The sequence below is a fragment of the Hevea brasiliensis genome, chromosome 13 (assembly GCF_030052815.1).
Source record: "Hevea brasiliensis isolate MT/VB/25A 57/8 chromosome 13, ASM3005281v1, whole genome shotgun sequence".
Taxonomy (NCBI): Eukaryota; Viridiplantae; Streptophyta; class Magnoliopsida; order Malpighiales; family Euphorbiaceae; genus Hevea; species Hevea brasiliensis.
This window is the reverse complement of record NC_079505.1, coordinates 83,848,844-83,872,533: the sequence shown is the minus strand read 5'-3', so window position 1 is coordinate 83,872,533 and position 23,690 is coordinate 83,848,844. Positions and strand designations below refer to the sequence as shown.

At 35.2% G+C, this 23,690-nt stretch overlaps 2 protein-coding genes across 6 annotated transcripts; one reads left to right on the top strand and one right to left on the bottom strand.

The window, feature by feature from the left end:
• Positions 1–3,004: 3,004 nt before the first annotated feature.
• Positions 3,005–15,643, top strand: LOC110671835 (uncharacterized). 4 transcript variants are annotated; one of them, XM_058132594.1, is made up of 28 exons: positions 3,013–3,193; positions 3,308–3,506; positions 3,611–3,735; positions 3,943–4,053; positions 4,275–4,421; positions 4,590–4,952; positions 5,064–5,221; positions 5,780–5,901; positions 6,000–6,091; positions 6,193–6,439; positions 6,551–6,605; positions 7,341–7,489; positions 7,632–7,696; positions 7,795–7,968; positions 9,020–9,091; positions 9,869–9,970; positions 10,049–10,138; positions 11,320–11,395; positions 11,481–11,574; positions 11,677–11,746; positions 11,885–12,064; positions 12,204–12,326; positions 12,413–12,496; positions 12,610–12,794; positions 12,903–13,041; positions 13,220–13,279; positions 14,799–14,903; positions 15,001–15,643. In XM_058132594.1, exons 1-28 carry the CDS (start codon positions 3,095–3,097, stop codon positions 15,112–15,114), a joined length of 3,600 nt encoding a protein of 1,199 aa, XP_057988577.1. In that variant the 5' UTR covers positions 3,013–3,094; the 3' UTR covers positions 15,115–15,643. The 4 variants fall into 4 exon arrangements, with proteins under 4 accessions (XP_021690123.2, XP_057988577.1, XP_021690125.1 ...); XM_021834433.2 differs by having other exon boundaries at positions 4,590–4,961; XM_021834432.2 differs by having other exon boundaries at positions 4,590–4,976.
• A 1,484-nt stretch (positions 15,644–17,127) lies between these two features.
• LOC110671888 (conserved oligomeric Golgi complex subunit 2) lies at positions 17,128–23,420 on the bottom strand. 2 transcript variants are annotated; one of them, XM_021834502.2, is made up of 12 exons: positions 22,742–23,420; positions 21,827–22,033; positions 21,318–21,654; positions 19,728–19,889; positions 19,394–19,493; positions 19,103–19,318; positions 18,864–18,972; positions 18,552–18,752; positions 18,228–18,332; positions 17,726–17,851; positions 17,495–17,629; positions 17,128–17,414 (listed from the first exon to the last, which is right to left on the bottom strand). In XM_021834502.2, exons 1-12 carry the CDS (start codon positions 23,198–23,200, stop codon positions 17,301–17,303), a joined length of 2,271 nt encoding a protein of 756 aa, XP_021690194.2. In that variant the 5' UTR covers positions 23,201–23,420; the 3' UTR covers positions 17,128–17,300. The 2 variants fall into 2 exon arrangements, with proteins under 2 accessions (XP_021690194.2, XP_021690195.2); XM_021834503.2 differs by having other exon boundaries at positions 19,728–19,880; positions 22,742–23,276.
• Between the last annotated feature and the right edge of the window lie 270 nt (positions 23,421–23,690).

The window sequence follows — 23,690 nt, the reverse complement described above, 5'->3', positions numbered from 1 at the left end:
TTAATATTAGTCAATTATTTTAATTTTTTTCATCATTTTAGCAATTATTCTCAAATAAAACACATAAAAATATTATTTTACTAAATCAAATATTTATTATTTTGGAAGTTATAATTAGTTTTTTTGTTGTTATATTATTTATTAATATTTTATGTTTAAACATTTGAATTTGTTCACTTGTTATGCCTTAAATTCGGCAAGCTTTGTATTAGAGGTAGGTAGAGATGGAGTAAGAGTGTCTGATGTGTATGCATGAGGCTGAGGACATTGAACATGTGTTCCATTTTTGCTCTTTTAACATATCTGCTGGAATGGGGCATTGCTTTTGGTATTATGGAGAGTTGGTGTTGGTTTTTTAGTTTGGTTGTCTGATATTTTTAAGCACTGTTCTTTGGACGAGATTAATTTGAGCTGTATGATTTTGTGGGTTCTTTGATGTTTGCATAATGATGTCGTTTGGAATCAGCTGCAATGGGATTCCAACCAGGTTATTAATCTAACTGATGTTTCCTTGCACCGGTGGCAATGCAAGGTGCCTCTGTATCTCTAGTCTTCCTGGGTGATGGTGATGTGAATTGGCAAAGGCTTGCAGAATGATATATAAAGTGCAAAGTATATATAAAGCGCAAAGTGAATGCTTCTTTGAATTCTGCTTCGGGAGGCATAGTAGTTGGTTGGGTGGCTCAAGATTGTCAGGAGCATGAAATTTTTGCTTGCTGCAATGCGATTGTTGGCCCATCAGATTCAAAATTGGCCGAGTCAAGCATTGGAAGCTCTTGGTTGGTTGAAAGGTCGGATTAGTGCGATGATTGTTTGGAAGCTGGATTCGTTAGTTCTGGTGCATGCTCTTCATAATGGTTTTGATGATTTGTCTTATTTTAAGTCTTCAATGTTTGATTGTCTTACTCTGTTAAAAGATTTACGCAAATCTTTTGTTTTTATAAAGAGATTAGTGAACAATGTTGCCCATTTGTTAGCAACGAAAGCGTGTCTATGAGCCCGTTTGATATTATTTTTGATAAACTGCTTTTCTCAACAGTATTTAAAATAATATTTTTATTCAAAAAAATAATTTCAGGCTCTAAAAACTCAGTATCAAATAAAGCTTACATCTGATATCCAAGATAGGATCCCGCCCCTCATATTTTTATTGATTATATTTATCTAATGATTTAAGTTGATATAATGAATTTATATTTTCTTTAAAAAATAAAGCACTAAATTTGAGATGAAATGATGAAAATATGTAAATTAAAAGTAAAATAAAAAGATATAGAATAAAATTAAAATTAAGATAATAATATATATTATATATTATTTAATTACTATATTTTTATCAATATGAAATTTTTTAAAATTAATGAGAATGTTAAAATTATTGAACAAATTAATAAAATTAAATAGATTATCTAAGACTAATAATATATAAATGAACAGATTTGAAAAATTCGTGAATTGATGTGTTTAATTTTTTAATTAATTTTGTTTTTAAATTAAAAAAATAAAAAGTTCATAATTAAATTAATAAATTAAAAAAATTGATTAAAATTGATAATTAACATAAATATTTTGATTTTTTTTACCATTGAACCTTTAAAATATAGTATATAAAATTTATAAATATCATAATAAAAATAAATATTTTATATTTATTTAATTATTTATATAAATGAGTTTGAATAATGAATATCTAAAATTTACAATTTAAGCACAACATAAGTATTATTTTATAAATTTTAATTTATCCTAAATTTAATTATATATCTAAATTCATTTTAATAAAATTTGGTCAAATTAAAAACCCAAAGATATTTATTTGTTACCATCCTTATTAATAAGATTTGAAAATTAATATATATATATATATATATATATATATATATATATATATATATATAACTAAAAAGTAGATTAATTAGGATGTCATAAAATAAATGGTTGGTTTAAATTGGTTAAAATTTTAAATTTTCATTCAATTATTTAGGTCTAAATATTTATGCAAACTCTGCATATTGAAGATAAATTTAATGGAATTGAACTGTAAACAATATTCATTAGAGTCTAAATATTTACATCAACTCTTCATTTTAAAAATAGATTTTAATGAAATCAAATATTTTTTTTTACCATGAAATCAAATAGTGTTAAAATGTATTAATTGTGAAATTATTTTGAAAATTATAAAATTTTAAATTTAAATTTTATTAAAATTAAATAAAAAAAATTATCTACATCATTAATTTTATAGTTGCAAATCCACACATTAATGGTTATAATCAGTTACTGTTAAAATAAATAATGATTATAAATAGTCACCCATTCCACCCAGATCACCAGAGGATAAAAGTCTTTTCGTCTTAAATTTTTATAATCTATTTTATACAGTGGTATATTATTATTTTTTATTAAAATATAATTTATTTTTTTATATTTATATATTTTTCATAATTTTAATAAAAATTTAGATATATTGTTAAAATTATATTTAAAACTTAAATTTATAATTTATTTTAAATAAATAAATTTATGTTGTACAAATAATATATTAAAATAAAAAAATAAAATAAATAAAAAGAAAAGTCTCCATTAGGGAATCTAGCCATCTGCTCTTTAGAGAAGTGCCCGTCCTAACTCCTAACTTTTACAAAGTGGGCATAAAAGAGCGATTGCCATTCGGCCATTCCTAACCTGGTGTACTATCCTGGCGCATCCTAGGAAGTACCAAGCAGCCCAGCTAGTTTGTGCTACCAAACAAGTGCAAAGTTGCTATCTTACGCCGGTAAGCACACGACGTTATTTTTTTATATATAATTATAAGCCACACATTGGGGCATCGAACTTTCGTGCACCAACCGGACAGAGCAACTTTCTTTATTTGAATTATATAATTTTTTTTTTTTTTTATGGTATAAAGGATAAAAGAGAGAAATACATAAACGTAATATAATTGGCCTTGAATATATTGTAATATAATAATAATAATAATAATAATAATATATATCCCTGAAGCTCAAGTACTTTTTGAGGAACAGAGAGACGGAAGGGGGAGAGAGAGAGAAACAAAACAAACAAAACAAAAAACGAAACCAGAGTCATGGTTTCAACGAGAAGAAGTGGATCTCTCGCTGGAAACAATAATATCAAGAGATCTTCGTCGTCGGAGGATAAGCCTCCGTCGCCAAAGCGTCAAAAGGTGAAAGGAAAGGGGGAAAAATCACAACTCAAATTTTCTTTTACTTTTTGGTTGTTTCAAGATGTTTGTTTTTGGAATCTTTGTGCAATCTTTAATGATTTGTTCGAATTTTAGGGTGAAAATGGTGGGACTGCGGAAAAAACGATGCCGGCGGCGGAGAATTCCAAGGAATTTTGTCCACCTTCCGCCGCGGATCTCGCTGAATGTGAACCTGGCGACGCCCAGATTGCTGGAGACGCTACTGGAGAGGCTGTGAGTTCCGCGAAGGGTGAGGCAGCTCCGGCGGTGACTGTGGTCACGCCGATCGCCGAGGGTGGGTGATTTGAAGTTGTAAACAAGTTTTGATATTTGTTTTTCTCATCAATGTATGAGTTCTTTTGTAATTTTTAGCCTTATTTTATCGATTCGTATTTGAAGGTTCTACACCGCTTGTAGTGGATAAGGCGAGGAGCTCTTTTTCGTCTTGGAACTTGTATCAGAAGCAGAATTCAACTTTTGAAACATCAACCCCTTGGTGTAAACTTCTGTCACAGTCCGCACAGGTACTCATCAGTGATTAGATTGTTAGATCCAGTTATTGACCCAAAAACATTAATTAGGTTGTTAATTTGAACTATTGAGTTGAAGTGCTTGTTTGGATAACCAATGAAAATTTTTTATCTTTTTCTTCTTCTAATTTTTAATTCTTATGATTGACTATAGTTATTTCATGTTTAACATTTCCATAATCCTGCATGATTGATTTGCAGAATCCGAATGTAGACATATGCACATCCAGTTACACTATTGGTTCAAGCAAGACTTGCAATTTCGCGCTGAAGGATCAGAGTGGAATTCTGTGCAAGATCAAACATACGCAGGTATTTACTTTAGGTTCTCATGATCACAGTTTGTAGGATTAGGATCATGATTGCTTGTTGTACGATGATGATAAATACTATTTAGGTAAATCACGTTTATGTCGGGCATTGTTAGTTGGGAATCATAAGAGTGCAGTTGTTTATTTTAGTAGTTCTTCTGGAGGTGAACTCCTTAACATGTACATGCAGTTTGAGTACTCACTGTTTGTGGACATGATCAGCGCGAGGGAAGTGCTGTAGCTGTGCTAGAAAGCACGGGAAGCAAGGGATCAGTGCGAGTGAATGGCGAAGTTGTCAAGAAGAATACTGGTCGTCAACTCCACTCAGGAGATGAGGTGGTTTTTGGTTTGATGGGGAACCATGCCTATGTATCCTTTCTTCTAGTTGGAGGATAGTTCATTGACAATTTTCTTTTTTTCTTTGTGGATTTTTTAGTCTTCTTATGGTCTTTCCTTTTCACTTTTTGCTTTTAATTCTGTATGATGACCAATTTTTTTTTCACCACGTGTCAATTTCCTTAATCTTGGTGAACTTAGATTTTTCAGCAATTCATGACTGATGTTGCTGTTAAGGGTGCAGAGGTCCAGAGTAGTCTGGGAAAACTTTTGCAACTTGAACGGAGGTCAGGTGATCCTTCAGCTGTTGCTGGGGCATCAATATTGGCATCTCTTTCAAGCCTGAGGGATATATCGCGTTATAAGTCTCCAGGTCAGAATACTGGAAAAATCCACCAAGGGACTGAGGTGCCTGCCCATTCGGCTGTCCATGATGGTACAGAAGTAGAGCTTGACGGCTTGGAAATCAATTCAACTCCAAATGTGGGGAGTGATAAAGCTGCAGATATTGGAGCAGTTGACAAGAACGTTCCTCATGATTGCAACCAGGACTCTGGCACAGAGGCAGGCAATGTAAAACTCTCTGGGGTGAATGATTTGATAAGGCCTTTCTTCAGGATGTTAGCTCGAACAACTAGTTGTAAACAAAAATTGAGCAAAAGTATCTGTAAACAGGTATTGGAAGAAAGGAACGAGTGGACAAGGGATTCACAGCTGGCATCAACCTCTGGTATGTCATTGCGTTGTGCTGTACTCAAAGAAGACATTTGTGCTGGAATTCTTGATGGCAAAAATATGGAAGTTTCATTTGATAATTTTCCTTACTATTTAAGGTATAGTGTTGCTCTCACCATGTTTAATGTTTATTTTTGTATAATTGATGATCTTCCAGCTTTGAGTTTGACTGATTCTTTTCTTTGCTAGATATCCAGTTAAGACTTAGCATGATGACTTGTTCATTATCTTGCTGTTTGTATATTTTAGAGGCTTTAGGACTTTTAGCGGCATAATATAAGCAACAACCTAGGGAAATCTCATCTAGTTGCCGGAGAAGATTGCTTTACAGAACCAACTGTTTTCTCAGGTCATCTGAACTGGGATACTCTGAAAGCTAAAACTTGGGTTTAGATTCAAGAGTTGAACAACGAAAACAATGAAAAAGATGCGTATTTCTTTTATCTGGGTGTGGTGTTTTGTTCCAGGATTTCTTTCAACTCAGCGTCTAAAAAGTAATTTGCCTTTATATTTCAGATTTATAGGAAGTTCATTTTTGTCATTTTAGCATGCAATTTTTTGTTTATGGACTCTACATGGCATTATTGTTTATGTGTGGCACATACAAGTTATGAACTTCAGTACATCTGTATATGTATATTTTTTTTCTCTTGCAGTGAGAACACAAAAAATGTACTGATTGCAGCTTCATTTATACACCTGAGGCACAAAGAACATGTTAAGTATACTGCAGAACTTACCACTGTTAATCCACGGATTTTGCTTTCCGGTCCAGCAGGTGTGTTATCTCTGATGTTTGTTTTGTTCTGTATGGATTATCCTCCATGGGAGCTGAAATGCAAACTTGAAGTTTTTGCCTGTGAATTTCATTTGCAGGTTCTGAGATATATCAGGAGATGTTGGCAAAGGCCCTTGCTAACTACTTTGGTGCTAAGTTACTCATATTTGATAGCCATTCTTTTTTGGGTGTAAGCTAAAAAAAACTCTCTGGCTTGACCCTAATAGAACTATGTCATCTATATGACGTAAAGACAATTCATTGGTTGGATCTCCAATTATGAATATGTAGGGTTTGTCTTCAAAGGAAGCTGAGTTCTTGAAGGATGGATTTAATGCAGAAAAATCCTGCACTAGTGCCAAACAAAGTCCTATAGACACAGACTTATCAAAAAGTGCGAATCCATCAGGCATTGAAGCAGACGCACCCAGCTCTTCAAATGCACTTTCTTCCTCTGGTCAGGAATCTCAACCAAAGATGGATGCTGATGTGGTTCCCTCCTCTTCTGGGACATCTAGGAATCTTTTGTTTAAAATAGGTATGATTGGCCTTCCGTGTTTGGTTGTCCAATTTCTTTTTTACCTTCTAGTTTTGTTCAGTTTTCTTGGATTCATAATTAGCAAGATAACTACAAAATATGTTCTTCCAGGTGATAGAGTAAGGTATATTTCTGTTGGCTTATATCCATCAGCATCTTCATCAAGGTACAAGTAGCGTCTGCAATTCGCTTTTTAAACTTCCAATGGTTGTTCGTATGTTTCTTGAACTTGAGTATTGTGATGTTTATATAGGTCAATCACTTCTTCTGATTAGTTTATAATGACTGCTGAAGTGCTGTGTGTTCTCATCAGTTGTAAACTAAAAGCAGATTAATTAGTGGGCTTATGTGATCTCAATTGGGCTGCATATTGACATAAACGTGTAGATTGCATAATCCCACTTCATCTTGAAGATAATACATTGAGAGCTTTTTTGATCCCTTCTTCTCTTTTAATCAATTAGGAATTTCATACTTCACTAGATTTCATGTGCATCTCACTTGCTACTGAATTAAATGTGTTCTTGGGTGATAGCAAGTGGGGGGAAAAATGGAGGATTTGCATCTGCCTAAAACAGAAGGGGATTTTATTTATTTGTGCATACTTGAAATAATAAGCAGCATAACTGGGAGATGTATTTAAATATTATTTTGGATATGAGAAGTACTGATCAGGGTTCTAGTGTCAAAGTAATTATTTACTCGCCCAATTACTTATTTCTATATGGTTGCCAAAAATAGCCTACTGTCAAAATTTATAGCCTACTGTTAATTCTTGAGCTGTTGCCTCATAAGGGACGGACTAGAGACATTTTCTATTATTGCCCTTATCCTTTTCATTGTGGTCCCTTTGGCACAGCCTATGTGTGCTCTATTAATTCTTTGTTAATTTAATATGTAGGGGTCCACCTAATGGAATTCGTGGAAAGGTTGCACTAGTTTTTGAGGAAAATCCTTTGTCAAAAATTGGAGTAAGGTTTGATAGACCTCTACCTGATGGGGTTGATCTTGGAGGTCTTTGTGAGGCAGGTCATGGATACTTTTGCAATGGTAATTTTTGTACTGGATTATGAACCTTTTTACGTGCTTTGAGTTGATCAGCATTCCCTTTTCTTTTTCCCCAAACTCTTCTTACTCCTACCAAACTTTTCTTTCTCCTACTGACTGAAAATAACTCACTTTCCTTCTGTAGTTTCTGATCTTCGTTTGGATAATGTGGAAGATTTGGACAAGTTACTAATCAATACATTGTTTGAGGTAGTTATACTGAACTGTAGCTATTCTGATTATTTAGATTTGGCTTTGCATTGTTTTTCCATTTGCTGGCTTATACCTATCATTAAATGTTTTATCAGGCTGTACACAATGAGAGCAGAAATTCTCCTTTTATTTTGTTCATGAAAGATGCAGAGAAATCAATTGCAGGAAATCCAGATACATGTTCAACATTTAAAAGCAGACTTGAAAAGCTTCCTGATAATGTGGTAGCAATTGCTTCACACACACAAACTGACAATCGTAAGGAAAAGGTAATGCTTGTTCAAAGATTAATTTTTTTTTTAATTTTTGTTGTTGCTGGTTTTTGGTTTTTTTTTTTTTTTTTGGGGGGGGGGGGGTAGGGTTCTAAATATCTTTCAAATTTTATTTACTACACTTATATGCTGAAGCACAAAGACTTCTTCAAATTTGAGGCATCTTGGTCTTATTCTTCCCCAAAGATCAACTATGAGAAAATTTGCAACAGATATTTGGAAAATTTGAACAGTGTTATTTATTAACATGCGTGTCTAAGTTATTGTGTATGCACGTGTAACAGCAAGGCTTCTATTAAACATTGGACTTAAAAGACTGAAAATAACTCAAGGTCAAGTTATTTAAGTATGTGTATTAAAGATTCAGTGTGTTTTAATATTCATTGATGTGCTTTAAGTATTCAAAAGAATTATGGTGCTCTGATGGGTGATTGTGGTGAGGAAAAATTAAAAATGAGTTATAAAACAATTATTCTGTGGCACTATTGTTTAAACTTCGTTGTTCTACTTGCATATTGGCTAAGCATGAAATTAAAGTCAAAATGTGATATATCTTGAAAGTGGTATATGGATCGACCACTTTACTGCAAAAGTAGCTTTAATTCAAAATATGGCTCCTTCTTCATTCATCGCCTTAATGTTGCCATTTCTCCTTATAACTTCTATACTAGTCTCCCTTTTCAGTAACATGATATTAATTTATGAAGGGCATAACACATTATTGAGAATGATGCAAAGAATTGGGCATTAGGAGAAAATGACTCAATTGAGCCTCATTCTTCCCGTGAATTTTTTTGTAACACATAAAATTTATGACCTTACCTTCTCATTAAAAATGTGGGAAGGCGTGCAGCAAGCAGCAACAGTGAACACATGGCTTTAAATTGAAAAGAAAACAATAAGAGAGTTCTTCATCCTAATTTTGCAAACAACTTTACTGTGCAAGCCTTAGAGTAGAAGCCTACAAATTGAGCCTCTGTTCATTATAAAAATTTATGGTCACATTTTCCAATTTTTGTGATTAATTTGCCTTAATTTCTTCTTGCAGTCACATCCTGGTGGTCTTCTTTTCACAAAATTTGGTAGCAATCAAACTGCTCTTCTTGACTTGGCTTTTCCGGTAGTGATTCTTTCTCTGTGCCCCTCCCCCCTTCTTCCCCCCGATAATATTTTTTGGTTTACGGTTATTATAGAGATTTTTGTCGTCTCATATTCATATGAGAGCTTTCTTAAATTTCTACTCTTTCTTTTCTCGTTGCTCTGATATCATGTAGTAAAAAGAAGAAAATGAAAGTTTGCAGGCGTTTCTTTGCATGAGCTATTGTAGTAATTCCATTTTTTCGTTTTGGCCCAAATGCTCATTACTGTATGTGTTAAATGTTATTGTACTGTAATCTTTACAGCATCTATTAAAGCCAAAGCAGTTGATTTGTTTAGTGAAAGAATGTAAAGGGTCTACTTGACCAACTCAAGTTACATGTCTTCTAGGAATTTTTTTGCAGCACAATCCTTAAATATCAAAGTTGTATGTTTACTAGAACATGTTAAATTTTTGGCATTGATGAAAGCTATTATGCAATGCAAATGGACTGCAATTTTGTGCTTTTCTCAGCCATGCCCGAGTTCCTTTCAACTTCTTCTTGATTTTTAAGTAGAGCAGAGGGCTTGTTCATTCCAATGTGCTTTAGGTTTCTCAGATGCGTTGCAAAAGACAAAGCTGAAAGACTCTCTCTCCCTCTCTCTCTGTAGCCCGCTACACATGCACAGTGCAAACTTTTATGTATATCTGTGTGTCTGCATATTGTAATCAAGAATTAAGAAGCTATCCAGTTACTGATGCATTTGTAGTTGATGTTCTAAACTTCTAATGTGATTTGTTGCCTTATTGTTTCCTCAGGATAGTTTTGGAAGACTTAATGACAGAGGGAAAGAAGTGCCAAAGGCAACAAAAGTTCTGACTAAACTTTTCCCTAATAAAGTAGTCATTCACATGCCACAGGTCTGATGATGGATTCTGTACTACTATCACTACTGTATTGGTGTATCACATATTATGGAAGGTTATAAATCATTGCAGGATGAGGTGCTTCTAGCATCTTGGAAGCACCAATTGGATCGAGACTCTGAAACCCTCAAAATGAAGGGAAATCTGAATCACCTGCGTGCTGTGAGAACTCTTTCCTACAGTTGGTTTTGTAGCATCTTTATTTTTTATGTGGGATTGTTATATTGGTTGATGTAGCTTATGGCTTAAAAGATTTTATTTTTTATACAAATATATGAGGGGCTGTTGGTAATTTGATGTGTAATTCTTAGAGTATATTCTCTGTCCATATCTTGTCAGTTTTTCTCTGCTACTCAAACATTGTGGTGACTGACATCACTGGTCCTTAAAATAAAATAAAATCATTTTTATTGATGCATGAATGTTCAGCACGCACAATAAATGCAAAGTAGAAATTTGCTTCTTCTAGCCATCTTAGACTGGGTAGATGGTGGATTACCAAGCCTTTGAGGAATGGCTTCAACTTTGTGAACTTCTAGTTTTGTATGTTCTTTTTTCCTGTGTTGTCCAACTTCATCTATATTAGCTAATTCTTTGCTGTTTCACCTGAAATTGGTTGTTGTTGAGCTATTACTTGGTTGAGCAACACTAGAATGATTTCAATTGATGAAGGTGTCATGTTTATGCTATTTGTGTTATACAATTGGTCTCTTCTGCATAAAGTTTGTCCTACATCAGTCATCCTGGGAATTCATTGAATTTTGGGTTTATAGCTGGTTGAAATCCTTTTTTTGGTTGAGTGTGGAAGGCCTCTATTTCTGTCAAAGAACTATAACTTCAAGATTTGAGGGGCAAAGAGTAATCTTGTCAATGAAAGAACAGAAAGATTTTAAGGGTTGAATGAAAATTTCAGATCTCAAGGGACCAACCTTAAACTTCAAAATTTTAAGGGCCATATGAAAAATTCCAGATTTAAGGTGTGGGACCATATACTCGTGTGAAATATATTGGTAGAAATTGAAATTTTGCTGGGGTTGACACTAACGTAGTTCCATCTCCAGTAATAAAAATAGGCCTTGATTGTGATGAAGGACCTGATAAAAAGGGGAAAAAAGGGCTGTTAGGTGTCCATGAAATGTAAAATGAATAACATATTCTTCCTTTCTAAATCATTTTATTAGCTATTTATGGTGCATTTTAAAAAAGGGTTAACTAGTGTTCTTTCTCATTTGTAATATTTACTTATGAGTTTTGTGGATCATGACCTATGACAAATTGTGGTAGTTGTGTGGTTAAAGCCATTCCAAGATTCAGTTGTTATTGTTTATCATTTCATATTATAGGTTCTGAGTCGGAGCGGGATGGAATGTGAAGGACTTGAGACATTATGCATTAAGGACCAGACATTGACAAATGAAAGTATGTTTTGCTTATATGCCTTTATTGACATTATGCATTTCTGATCAACTTCTCTGTTAAAAGTCATGTTTGGTATGCATTGCAGATGCAGAGAAGGTAATTGGGTGGGCTCTGAGCAATCATCTAATGCAGAATCCTGAAGCTGAAGCTGATGCAAGACCTTTTTTGTCCAGTGAGAGGTAATTGAAAGCTTATCTTCTTGTTCTTTTTTGGATTGCCATCTGAAGCATTAGTTATCGGATGGATTACACAGTTGTAATGCCATTGTGCGATTCTGGCAGCATCCAGTATGGTATTGGTATCCTGCAGGCCATCCAGAATGAATCTAAAAGCCTGAAGAAGTCTCTTAAGGTGATTTTTGTGCATTCTTGCATCTAGATGTCTCTTAAAAGGTTTATTTATGTATTGTGACAAAATTTCCAGATATCCTCTTTTGAAGGTTTCATTTCATTTACTGATCTTCTAAGTGATTGTTGTGGTTACAATCAGGATGTTGTAACGGAAAATGAATTTGAGAAAAGGCTTTTGGCTGATGTTATTCCGCCCAGCGACATTGGAGTTACATTTGATGATATTGGAGCTCTTGAGAATGTCAAGGATACTTTGAAGGAGTTGGTGATGCTTCCTTTACAGAGGCCTGAGCTTTTCTGCAAGGGGCAATTAACCAAGGTTGCCACATTTCTTTTTATTCAGCAAAATAAGTTGTTAATTTTAAAGGATGAAGTCATATCTGTTGGTACACTTGGTAAAAGAATTTGGTTGGGGGATGTAAAGAAGCTTTATTTAGCTGTCAATCTTCTATATGCAGCCTTGCAAGGGCATACTTTTATTTGGACCTCCAGGAACTGGAAAGACTATGCTCGCAAAGGCTGTGGCAACAGAAGCTGGTGCAAATTTTATCAATATTTCAATGTCAAGCATCACATCTAAAGTTAAGATTGCTTAATGCATGATTTGATTTGTATGTTATGGGTTAATTTCCTGAAATTAAACTTGTTTGCTTCTCCCTTGCAACAGTGGTTTGGTGAGGGTGAGAAGTACGTGAAAGCTGTATTCTCCCTGGCCAGCAAAATTGCCCCTAGTGTTGTCTTTGTTGATGAGGCAAGCTTCCTATAATCCTTTTAAGTATTACTTATCATCATCATTATTAGTATAATCAAGCATCAACTTGTCTCCAATTTACCTGCCTTTTCTTTCCGATCTGTGTTGTATAGGTTGACAGCATGTTGGGCAGGAGGGAAAATCCAGGGGAGCATGAAGCCATGAGGAAGATGAAAAATGAGTTTATGGTGAATTGGGATGGCCTACGTACCAAAGATACGGAAAGAGTTCTAGTGCTTGCAGCAACAAATAGGCCCTTTGACCTTGATGAGGCTGTCATTAGAAGGCTCCCACGAAGGTAATTTTCTTTATTGAACTCGGACTAATATCTGACAAATTTATATGGCAAAGTTAATTTTGTGTCCCATAAATTAAAGCCTTTTCTAATAAATGTGTTCTTGTACAGATTGATGGTAAATCTACCTGATGCTCCAAATAGAGCAAAGATAATGAGAGTTATTTTGGCACAGGAAGATTTGTCCCCTGATGTTGATTTTGATGCAATTGCAAGTATGACGGATGGATATTCTGGAAGTGACCTCAAGGTTTTAGTTCTTTTTCTTTTCTTTGATAAGTTGGATATGCAATGGAATGCTTTTATTTTCTTTCTTTCTTTCTTTCTTTCTTTCTTTTTTTTTTTTTTTTTTTTTTTTTTTTTTTTAAATTAAGTTTCTAGGTCAAAGTTAATTAGAAAATGCCTTGTGTGGTTTTTTTATTTTGCAGAACCTATGTGTAACTGCAGCACATCGCCCAATAAAAGAGATACTAGAAAAGGAAAAGAAGGTAAGTTTTGTAATTTATTTTCTTTGCTGTTAGAGAGCCATTAGGTTATCCGACAACTACTACTAAGCCTTAATCCCAAACTAGTTGGAGTTTGTTATGTGGATCTTTTTCATCATTCAGTTCTGTTTGAGACCAGTTCCGTGTCAATATTAAAAAATTTAAAAAAGCCATTAGATTAGCAGACAACAATTACTTAAATTGAAGATACGTTATTTTTTGTTGGAAAATTACTATTTAATCCCTGCATTTTAATAAAACTAATTATTTGGCCCCTTTATTTTGAAAAATGTACTATCTAGTCTCTGTATTTTGCTTTCATTAAATTATTAGTCTCTCCGTCAAAATTTTCATTAATAAAAGATTTTAATTCTAGTCAAACTAGACTATTTAGTCCATCTATCCTAATAAAACTAATTATTTAATTCTTATATTTTGAAAAAATACATTTGTTGGTTCTTGTAATTTAGTTTCATTAACTGTTTAGTCTCTTTTATTATTTTTTTATACCTAAACTATCTTAAACCTCCCTCTTATATCTCTCTACACAATTCTTTCCTTCTGCTCCACGCCCTTCTCCCCCTCATTTTCTCTTTATTTTTCATCTTTTATTAAAAATTAATACAAACTGTATGCATAAACAGGTTACTCAGTTTCTCTATATCTCAACTAATCAAGACGTTAACATGAAAGAATTGTTCTTCAATTGAGAACACAAAAATGAACCCTAGGAATATGAATGAAAATGCTTGAACAATTTTTTAAAAAATATAAATTCATAATTAGTCTACACATAGCAAAGTTTTCATATTCATTTAGGAACGTTTTTTTCAAAATATTGTATTTTCAAAATGAAGACTAATTAATTGGTTTCACTAAAATGGTGGGACTAAATAGTAGTATTTTTCAAAATACGGGGACTAATTGATTAGTTTCTCAAAATAGAGGGACAATAGTAGTTTGACAGGCATTGACTTACAGAAAATTTGATGGAGGGATTAAATAGTTTAACAAAATCAAAATACAAGTACTAAATAATGTATTTTTTTTAATCATAGGGATCAAATAGTTAGTTTTATTAAAATGCAGGGACTAAATAGTAATTTTTCTTTTTTCTTTTGTACATTCTGACCGTCATTCCTAAAAACAATTTTTGTCTAAATTATTTCAAGCGCACCTGTCTGTTTCTTTGCCTCCCCCCTCTCCTACCCCTCTCCCCTTCTTTACCTGTCTCTTATTTGATGCCCATAGCCCACCAATAATATGACCTTCAAATTGTGATGAGTAGTTGAGACGGCATAGACGCAAAATATGAGGACTTGATATCATGCTAGGATGTAAGATTAAATGCTGTTAGCCTATTGAAAATTTATCATTGATGTATGCAAGTATTTGGTTAATGGGTTCCCCCCCAAAAAAAAAAAAGGTTTATGGGAGGTTAGATCAGCAAGTTGATCAGATGTAGACACAAATAGTTTCTGCGTAGCATCTGATATGATCTATTATGTTCAATTAATGACAGGAACGATCTGCAGCTCTAGCAGAAGGTAAACCTGCTCCAGCTTTAAGGGGCAGTGCTGATATACGGCCTCTTAACATGGACGATTTCAAATATGCTCATGAACGGGTAAAATGACAAACATGGCGTGTCCCTTGTCTTAATCTCTGCCTTTTCTTCTGTACGTAGATATTTATTTATTTTTATTTTGTTTTTATTTAAATAGGTATGTGCAAGTGTTTCATCCGAGTCTGTTAACATGACTGAATTGTTACAATGGAATGAACTTTATGGTGAAGGCGGCTCTAGAAGAAAGAAGGCGCTTAGCTATTTTATGTAAATTTTCCTTTGTACAAAGCTTCTTATTTTCTGTTGATTCTCTTCTGTTCTCCTAAAGCCTGTGCCCAACTAATTGCTGCTCTCACCCTGGCTTTCTGGGGAGCCATTTTGTCTGTAAGATGAGGTGTAGGTTTTCTAAATTATATTTTCTTATCCCAGAGTTTGGGGATGGTTGGTATAAATGGCACAAAAGCTATTGTTATGTTCTTTTTCCCTTTCCTGCTGCCATGAAACACATTATCTCCTTTTGAATTTGAAGTTATTAACATCTGCAATAGAAAAGAGAAGAGAAAAACCGAACACCCTGTGAATATATTATTGTTTTTCACAGTTACTCTTTATGGTGTTTTGTGATGATGAAACAATAAGCTTAGCAGTAGGACTTTCTTCTGTGAATGTGACAAGCCTGTTACTGTAGTTTGCCCTGAAGAGGGAAGAATTGAAAAATGTAATATGATTAACTAATGCCTTTGGTGATGTTGTTCTTCTATTGAAATAATGAAAGAAGTTCCTGCTTGAGCTTTTCCTTCTTTTCATCTTGAATTATGCTGCTTGCTACACTTCATGGTATTGTAGAAATGTTAAAGAGATTTACTAATTTTTCTGGTACTTGCATAGTTTTTTGATGTATGAACAATTTTGTGAGTATAGAGGTAATTAGATTAACTGATTTGATTTATGCAAGTTGAAACAAAAAGCAATTGCTTTCATTTTGGTTGACCTGAATCAAGGATGGTTTTTGGTCGTCGTGTCTGCTGTTCATTGGTAGGATCTTTTAGCAAATAGAGATGAAAATTCTGTTCTGTCCAATTTGGAAGAATAGTTTTAGGCCACCTAAATATAGAATACGCTATTATTTGGCTCACCTCCTTCTTTTAGAGAGAAAATAGTTCTCTGCTTTTTGTTCTTTTCTTCTCTAGGGTTCCAAGGCCCTTGTTTCTGCCACACCAGGTGGTCTTCCTATGCTCCTCCAGGCAGGGAAAGGCTGTCCTTCCTCTTGCCTAGTTCATGGGTTCCCTCTTCACCTATGGTGGGTTTGTAAATATTGTTTTGGTTTTTGGAGCGCAGCTCGGCATAGACATGAAGAGGGTTTTGATGTGGCCGTTGGAACTCTGGTGGTTTTTAGTTCTCTTTGCTCCTTGTTTTATATCTATTGCATGCAGGGATGTTGCAAGGAGTGGTTGGGGTGTTGGTCTGTTTTGAGCTATTTCATAGTGTGGGTTGTCTGTGAAGATTGGAGAAGTTACCTCAGGGTCTGTACCGATGCTTGATGGTGCTCGTTGACCCAATATCTAGAGCGCTGCTTCCTCGTCCACCTTTTGCACCAAAGTAGGCTCTTGATGTTGGCAGTAGCCACGTCGGTTCTGTTCTTGTTTTTTCGGTTTTAAACTTGCTTTTCCGACACCCGTGGGTTGTAGTTTTATGGGGAATCTCCTGTTCAGGCATATTCAGCCGTATACAGTCCCGTAGCGGTAATTCAGTTAGTCGTTTCTTGTACCAGTCGATCAAGTTGGGTATTATGGACGCTTCCTCTGGGTGGTTTTGTGATGCGCGAATGTTTTGCTACACCGGGTCATGGCTTCTTGGGTTTAGATTCTTTCTATGCTTACGGTTTCTATTGTTATGGGGTTGGGTTTGGGAATCTTGTTTGTTGAGGCCATGAGCAGGAGCCTGTATTTTTAATGAATTCTATATATATCTTTGAGAAAAAAAAGTTCGAGGCCGCATATTCTAATCTTAAAGTTTTGGCGTTGTTTTTTTGAATAGTAGATATAATTTATATTTAGTGATAAATGTGGTCAACTGTTACATCTATTCAACAAAATAATTATTTTAGAAAAATGAAAAATGAATATTGTTTCATTATTTATTATTGATATATAACTCAAAAAACATATATTCAAGAATCGGTTAATTTATGAAAGAAAAAACTTGTCAATCCTCGATAAGCGAGTAATCGGACAAAGTCATTTATTCAATGTGTCGCCAATGGTGTATTGAAGATAAATACCCGTAATAAAATGACAACATTAATTATTACTGAGATGAAACAAAGTTGCACTCATAGTAAAAATAAAACAATAAGAACATTTTAAGAACAAATATCCTATGAAATTCAAGTAATTTCAATTTGATATACTGAAAAGAAAAAATTACATCTACAAGCTGCTTCGAGGCAATGTTCACTCACAAATTAATCACACTTTGCCTATCCGGTGGAGCCACGCATTGCCACAAGGAACGATATGCTGGAATGTTGACTGCCTCGACACCCAGGACGGAGAGGTTGCGTCCATACTCCTGTTGAAATTATATACAGAGTAATTTAGTTCCCCCTAGTGCGCAGGTGAGAGAGAGAGAGAGAGAGAGATGTAGCTTGCCTGGATATCAAGGAACAACTGCATGCATATCTTGTCCGTATCAGAGACACTGTTGTCTGAGACATCTGAGCTTGCTCCACCTCGTCGTTGAGCACCCTGCCGTATTCTCTGGAGTGAAGATTCTGTTTTCCTAGCCTGGGAATGGCAATAAAAACACATTCAATCAAGAATTTCATGATGAAAAGAAAAACACTCTCATCAACTTAAAAGATTCTCATTTCAGAAACTAACCACACTGACGAGTTCAGCAGCCAATTCATAATAACTACCAGTAATGTTGGTTGCAGCACCAAGCAGTAATTCATTCCTAGTTTCCTTGGTTAAATAGGTCATAGCTCGCTCTCCATCCAGAAAACCCTGCAAGCATGAGATAGTGCAGCACAATGTCTATAAGACAACTACTACATAATGAAAGTTTGAATGCCATAATACTACACAGGCTATCTGAGGAGTGATGAATTCAGAACAAACAAACACATTCCAGGCAGCATTTGTAGTAACTATAGCTAGAGCAAAAAAACCAACAAATAATTCATACATATTCTATCATCTGGTATGTGAAAATGAATTGCTTTAGAAAGCCTTGCAAGATCAGATAATACTTATGCCATAAATATTGCTCCAAGACAACTAGCCTTCATTTCAGTTCCCAAAACAAGTTGCAAACTTCATTTCATTAATGATTGGCCTGAGCACATGTCAAGAAGTGCTTACGAGCAGAAAAGATGTATACCTTTAAAGGACGCAACACCCCTGACACGTAGGGTGAATGTCTAACAGGAAGAGGTTTATTAGTCATCCTGTAAGTTGCAGTTATTCCCTTCACCTGTCTCAAGTCCTACACCATTTTCAAGCCAAAGCACTTATGTGAATAAACTATTATTCAAAATGCTAATGATTAAACTAAATCATGAAATATATTCCAATTACAACTGATCCAGCAATACGGGCAATCTTTCATTGCAATATCACATCTAGAAAAAGATTAAAAAGCAGACAGAAACTAAGCATCCTCATCCTACTTATCAAGAATTCTATCATTTCTGACATAGCTTACCTCAACAGCCTTATCAACTAGTGCCTCTATGATGGCGTTGATAGCAAGAGGTGCTAAATCATTTAATGACTTTCCACCTTGTAAAATGCTTTGTTTTACTAGATCAAGAATGTCGGCAGAACATGAAGACAGGCATTGAAGTACATGATCAACGTAGTCTCCGCAAACCTCTTTGGCCAGGCAAGTTATGTCATGAATAATCTGCAAATCAAAGATCCTCTGTGAAATTGCCAGTCAAGCATGATTAACATGCACATGGCATTGATAAGATCCAGTCTACAGTGCATGGTATAGTCATGACATGATACATACATAAACAAAATCATCGGGTATAGCTGAAATAGCCCATTCATATCCAGAATAGGATCCTGTATTACTTGTCTTCCGGGCAGCCAGACCAGATGATAACCAATTTGAATATCTGTTGGGCAGTCATTGGGCAATAAACACCAAGATTTTAGACATCCATTAATTGGAAATTGATCTTTGATACATAAAATGAAAAGACTGATATAAATTACCCATTTTCCATTTAAAAGTTTAAAACTGACCTTGCAAGAAGCTGTAACGATAAGCGAAGAAACTTGTCCGAGCATGAGAGGATGAGTACATCTTCTCTCCAACAAGATCTCAAGCTCTCCAAAAGAGTGGCGCTTTGCTTTAATGTTAGGTCTTGCAAATTTCCATGACCAGAATGTGAATTCTGAACTGGGACAAGACTGGTTGCCGCAAGTGCTGAATCCAGAGCCCCCGCTATTTCCTGAAATCTGAGTTAAATGGACATATAAGGAAAAATTTTTGTATTAAAGAAAAAACAACAAACTAAAATTTTGGATACATACCGTAAAGAGAAATAAACCCCAACATTCCACTGCTTCATGAACTCAGCATATACAGCTTCTGATCGAAATTTGGCGACTGCTGATCTGGATGGACAATAGCCTTGCATGACAATTGGATGTTATAACTATAATGAACATATTGGATCTTATAACTATAATGAAGAACATATACTCTCATAATCATAACAGTATAGTCATTTTTAATGTATAAATATAGCTACAAAATCAGCCATGCAAAATTATTAATCGAGAAGATGCAATGTAAAAGGTTTGGAGAGTTGGAGGAAGGAAAAAAAAAAAAAAAAAGAACAGAAACATGGAAGTCCCGCACTACCTTCAAGATGAGCCAAGAAATCTAGGCTTGACTTGTAATTCATCAGAAATTCAGTTGGTCTTCCAGGGGAAAAGGCACCTGGCTTTCCCTTTTGAATTGCTGAGAGAACCTCTTTCAAGATTGAGTTGGCCAAGAAGTCAAAGACATGCAGACCTGAATTCTCTGAACCATAAAAACAGAAAAGGAAAGGAAAACAAGTACAGAAACAACTTAGTGCCACTTGAACATGGTAAGAACAAAATTAAAAAGTGTGCATATTGCATTTCCAGATAGAGACAATTGCAGGGAAATTTATTAATATTAATAAGCACTAAAAAATGTAAAATACGCCAAACAAAAGCAGGACAATCAACATGAGAACTCATTCTTGGTAGAAGTATCTTTCCAAAAATAAACACAGAATTACAATTGGTGTTTAAAAGAAACTGGCAAGATAAGAAAGAACTAGCACCAATTAAAATAAGATAATAAAAAGCCAGGTTAGTTGGCCTTTATTGAAGAAAAAGAGAACAAAAAAAGAAGACAATTGAAGAATTGTATATCTTGATTATTCCCTTCAAGCTGATTGGGGTATATATACTTGTGTACAAGAAACTAAAAGGGAAGAAATAAAGATTACAACCCTTAATTACAGTCATAATTATTATGCACATAATCACTACAAATCTGATCTATTTATAGCTAGTATCTCAACACTCCCTCTCAAGTTGAAGCATATATGTCACATGCTTCAAGCTTGCTACAAACGTATTCAATTCGAGGACCTCTAAGAGATTTAGTTAGGACATCTGCCAACTAATCATTTGAATTGATAAAACTGGTGACAATACATGCAGACTCTATCTTCTGTCTGATAAAGTGACAATTCACCTCTATATGTTTAGTTCTATCGTGAAAACCTTGATTCGATGAGTGTAGCGAGCTTTGGAGAACCTGTGATGGCGTGTGGGAGTCACCAGCGAGGATTCCAGCAATGAAACTCAGGTGGAAGGCCGATTAGGGGATAACAAGTCCTTTTAAAGGGGCGGTGAGGCTCACTGCTTCCAAGAACTTGTTACACTTGAATAGCAGTTCCTATTTCTTAAAGGGACCGAGCACAAGAAAGAGGTGCAGAGCACGAGAAAGAAGTGCAGAGCACGAGAAAGAAGAGCAGGCCTTTTTAAGGCTCTGATACCATATTGAAGAAGAAGAGAAGAACAGAAAAAGAAGACAATTGAAGAATTGTATATCTTGATTATTCCCTTAAAGCTGATTGGGGTATATATACTTGTGTACAAGAAACTAAAAGGAAGAAATAAAGATTACAGCCATAATTACTGTACTCTAACCCTGATTATGCACATAATCACTAGAAATCTGGTCTATAATCACTACAAATCTGGTCTATTTATAGCAAGTATCTCAACAGCCTTTTGTAAAATTGATGTCAATAACTAAAGTAACAAGCAATGTAGCTTGGATCAGACAAACCATGAAATGGATATGCTACAAGACAGTAGTCCAACACCAAATCCCAAATAAATAAATATTTAGCAACCCAAATGTTTAAGAAAAGGCTTTGGTAACAGCAACGCAATTATGTAGCAATACCTGCAGAAGAAATTTCCAAAAGGAATTTACAGTCTTTTTGAATGAATTGTTTAATTTGGAGATAATCATTTTCCAGTCCATCTCCAGATGCAACAGCAACCATTCCTAATGGTCCGTGTGGAATAATTTTCTGCATTAGTGGAGCAACAATAGTAGTGCGAAAAATTTCTTCTGCACTCTTGGTATTATCAATGGCAGCGTATGCACGTAAACAATTGTATATTGCATTTTCATCTTGGTGTTCCAGCCCATCTAAAAAACAATGTCCCAAACTTGCATCCAACAAAAGGCTTGCACTTTGAATTCTCTTCTCCATATTGTCAATAAAAGGAAGGTTCTGTACTGGCATAACAGAGAAAAGAGATAAGCACAAACGTATGATTACCATAGAAAGCAATTTTGAGCTCGTTGATAACTTTTTACATTATATGCACTCATTTAACAGACTTTCCCTTAACTTCTATGAAAACAACTCCTAAACATAGACATAAAGAGACAGCAAAAGAGACCTGTGTATGAGCCATATAGAATTTTAGCCGATTCATCTCACTGGCAATTCTCTCCAGAAGCATGCTTTGAGTCTCCCTGAAATTTGTTCCATTCTCAATGGGTTGTAAGGAAGTGCCATTGCTCATAGCATTCTTTATACTTGAACTCAAATCTCCATTTGACCAGTCAGCTGGCACACTTGGTAGCTCCTTTATAAGTTTCTCAACCTGCACTCATATATATATATATATATAACCAACACTACTTTAACAACACAACTACATTTACACCAACAAAATAAAAGGAAACAAGAGTGTAGCTCTATGCATTAAATTGAATCAAACCAGCCTAATTCTATCCAACTAAAAATGAATTTGATAATTTGCCATCAATAAATATAAAGTTGAAAATGAACTCGCAATCCATCAGCTATGCAAAAGGCACACACGGATACAGTCTTAAGCCACACGGTTAAGGGGAAAACAACCAGAAACTTCAATATAGCAAAAAAACCCCAACAAGATTTCAAGTATTACACTACACATCTTACACTAAGATCAACCGGTTCCATTCCTCCTACACTTCCACCCCCCAACCTAAGATCTGAGCCCTTTCCTTTATTAGATTCTCCAGAATCCAAAATCTACATATAAATTGGACTCCATAGCCACTTCACGGCGCAATTCCAACATTGTGCACCAAAGCCAGTAAATAAGTATCATAATTGTTTCAAATAGAAAAAAAAAAAAGTATCATAATAATATAAAAAGCAAAATTAAGCTACCAATTCAGCTTTTACAGTCGCATAAAATTTGGTATACGATGCCAAGCCACATGATTCTAAAGATCTAGTAAATTTGCACAATGCTTATTTCATAAAAACTATAAAGTTTCAAAATGAGTTTTCTAAATCCAATTCTGATCCAAACGCACACCTTAGAGACTACGTGAAACGTATCCAACAATAGCTCCAACACCTCTCTCGCTGCGGCTGCCTCCGATCTCTGCTGCAATCCATTCCTCAAAGCCACAAGAGACGCATCCACGCTTCCTCTAAATCCCTCGATCTTCTCCCGAAGCTCCAGCAGCGGGGCCCGCATGCGCACCACGGCAGCGTCCACATCGACGAGCTTGGTACTAAGATTGACGAAATCGGCATAATCACGGTTGATGAGGTCGATAAGCTCGTGGTTGAGGGAGGCAAGGTGGGCCTGGAGCTCCGAACGGAGCGTATCGAAGGGAACGAAGGTGCGAAGCTCCGAGATGTAGGACTCGGAGTCGAAGGTTGGGGAGAGAAAGAGATTGGGTTTGAACCAGAGAGGGTGGGCGTCGAGTGGGTCCGAGAAGAGGTCCGTAGCAGACCTCGGCGGTGGAGTTGACATCGAATCCACCATTTGGACTTGGGTTGGCTTGTTTTGTTTTCCTTTGGTAAGGAAGCTTTGGAAGAAGAGATCAGATCGCGCCTATGCGAATTAGATTGATATTGGCAGGATCTGTTATTGTTGTCAAACGGCGAGTCGTTCTGGACGTGACGTCAGCTTGTTTTAAAACTATAATATCTAAAAAAACAGAGGAAAATAATTTTTAACTTGGAAAATTTTTCCCATTGGGAAACAGGCACCTGAACCTGATGAAGTGAAGATTTTTGGTATCCTGTGAGACTGGAGAGGCTGTGGAAAAAAGCAGAAGTGTCCTTCTGCTTTGGAGTAGATATTTTAATGCACATGCATTATCCCTTCCAGCTTCGACAGATTCGAATATAAAGATCAATTAGCTGCTTATTTCTGTTACCAACACAAGCTCAAATCATGTTTCTGTGCAGGCATGGAAGATGATTTACAAATTGGGAAGTTATAGACATTTTTCGTTAGGTTCAAAAACAGT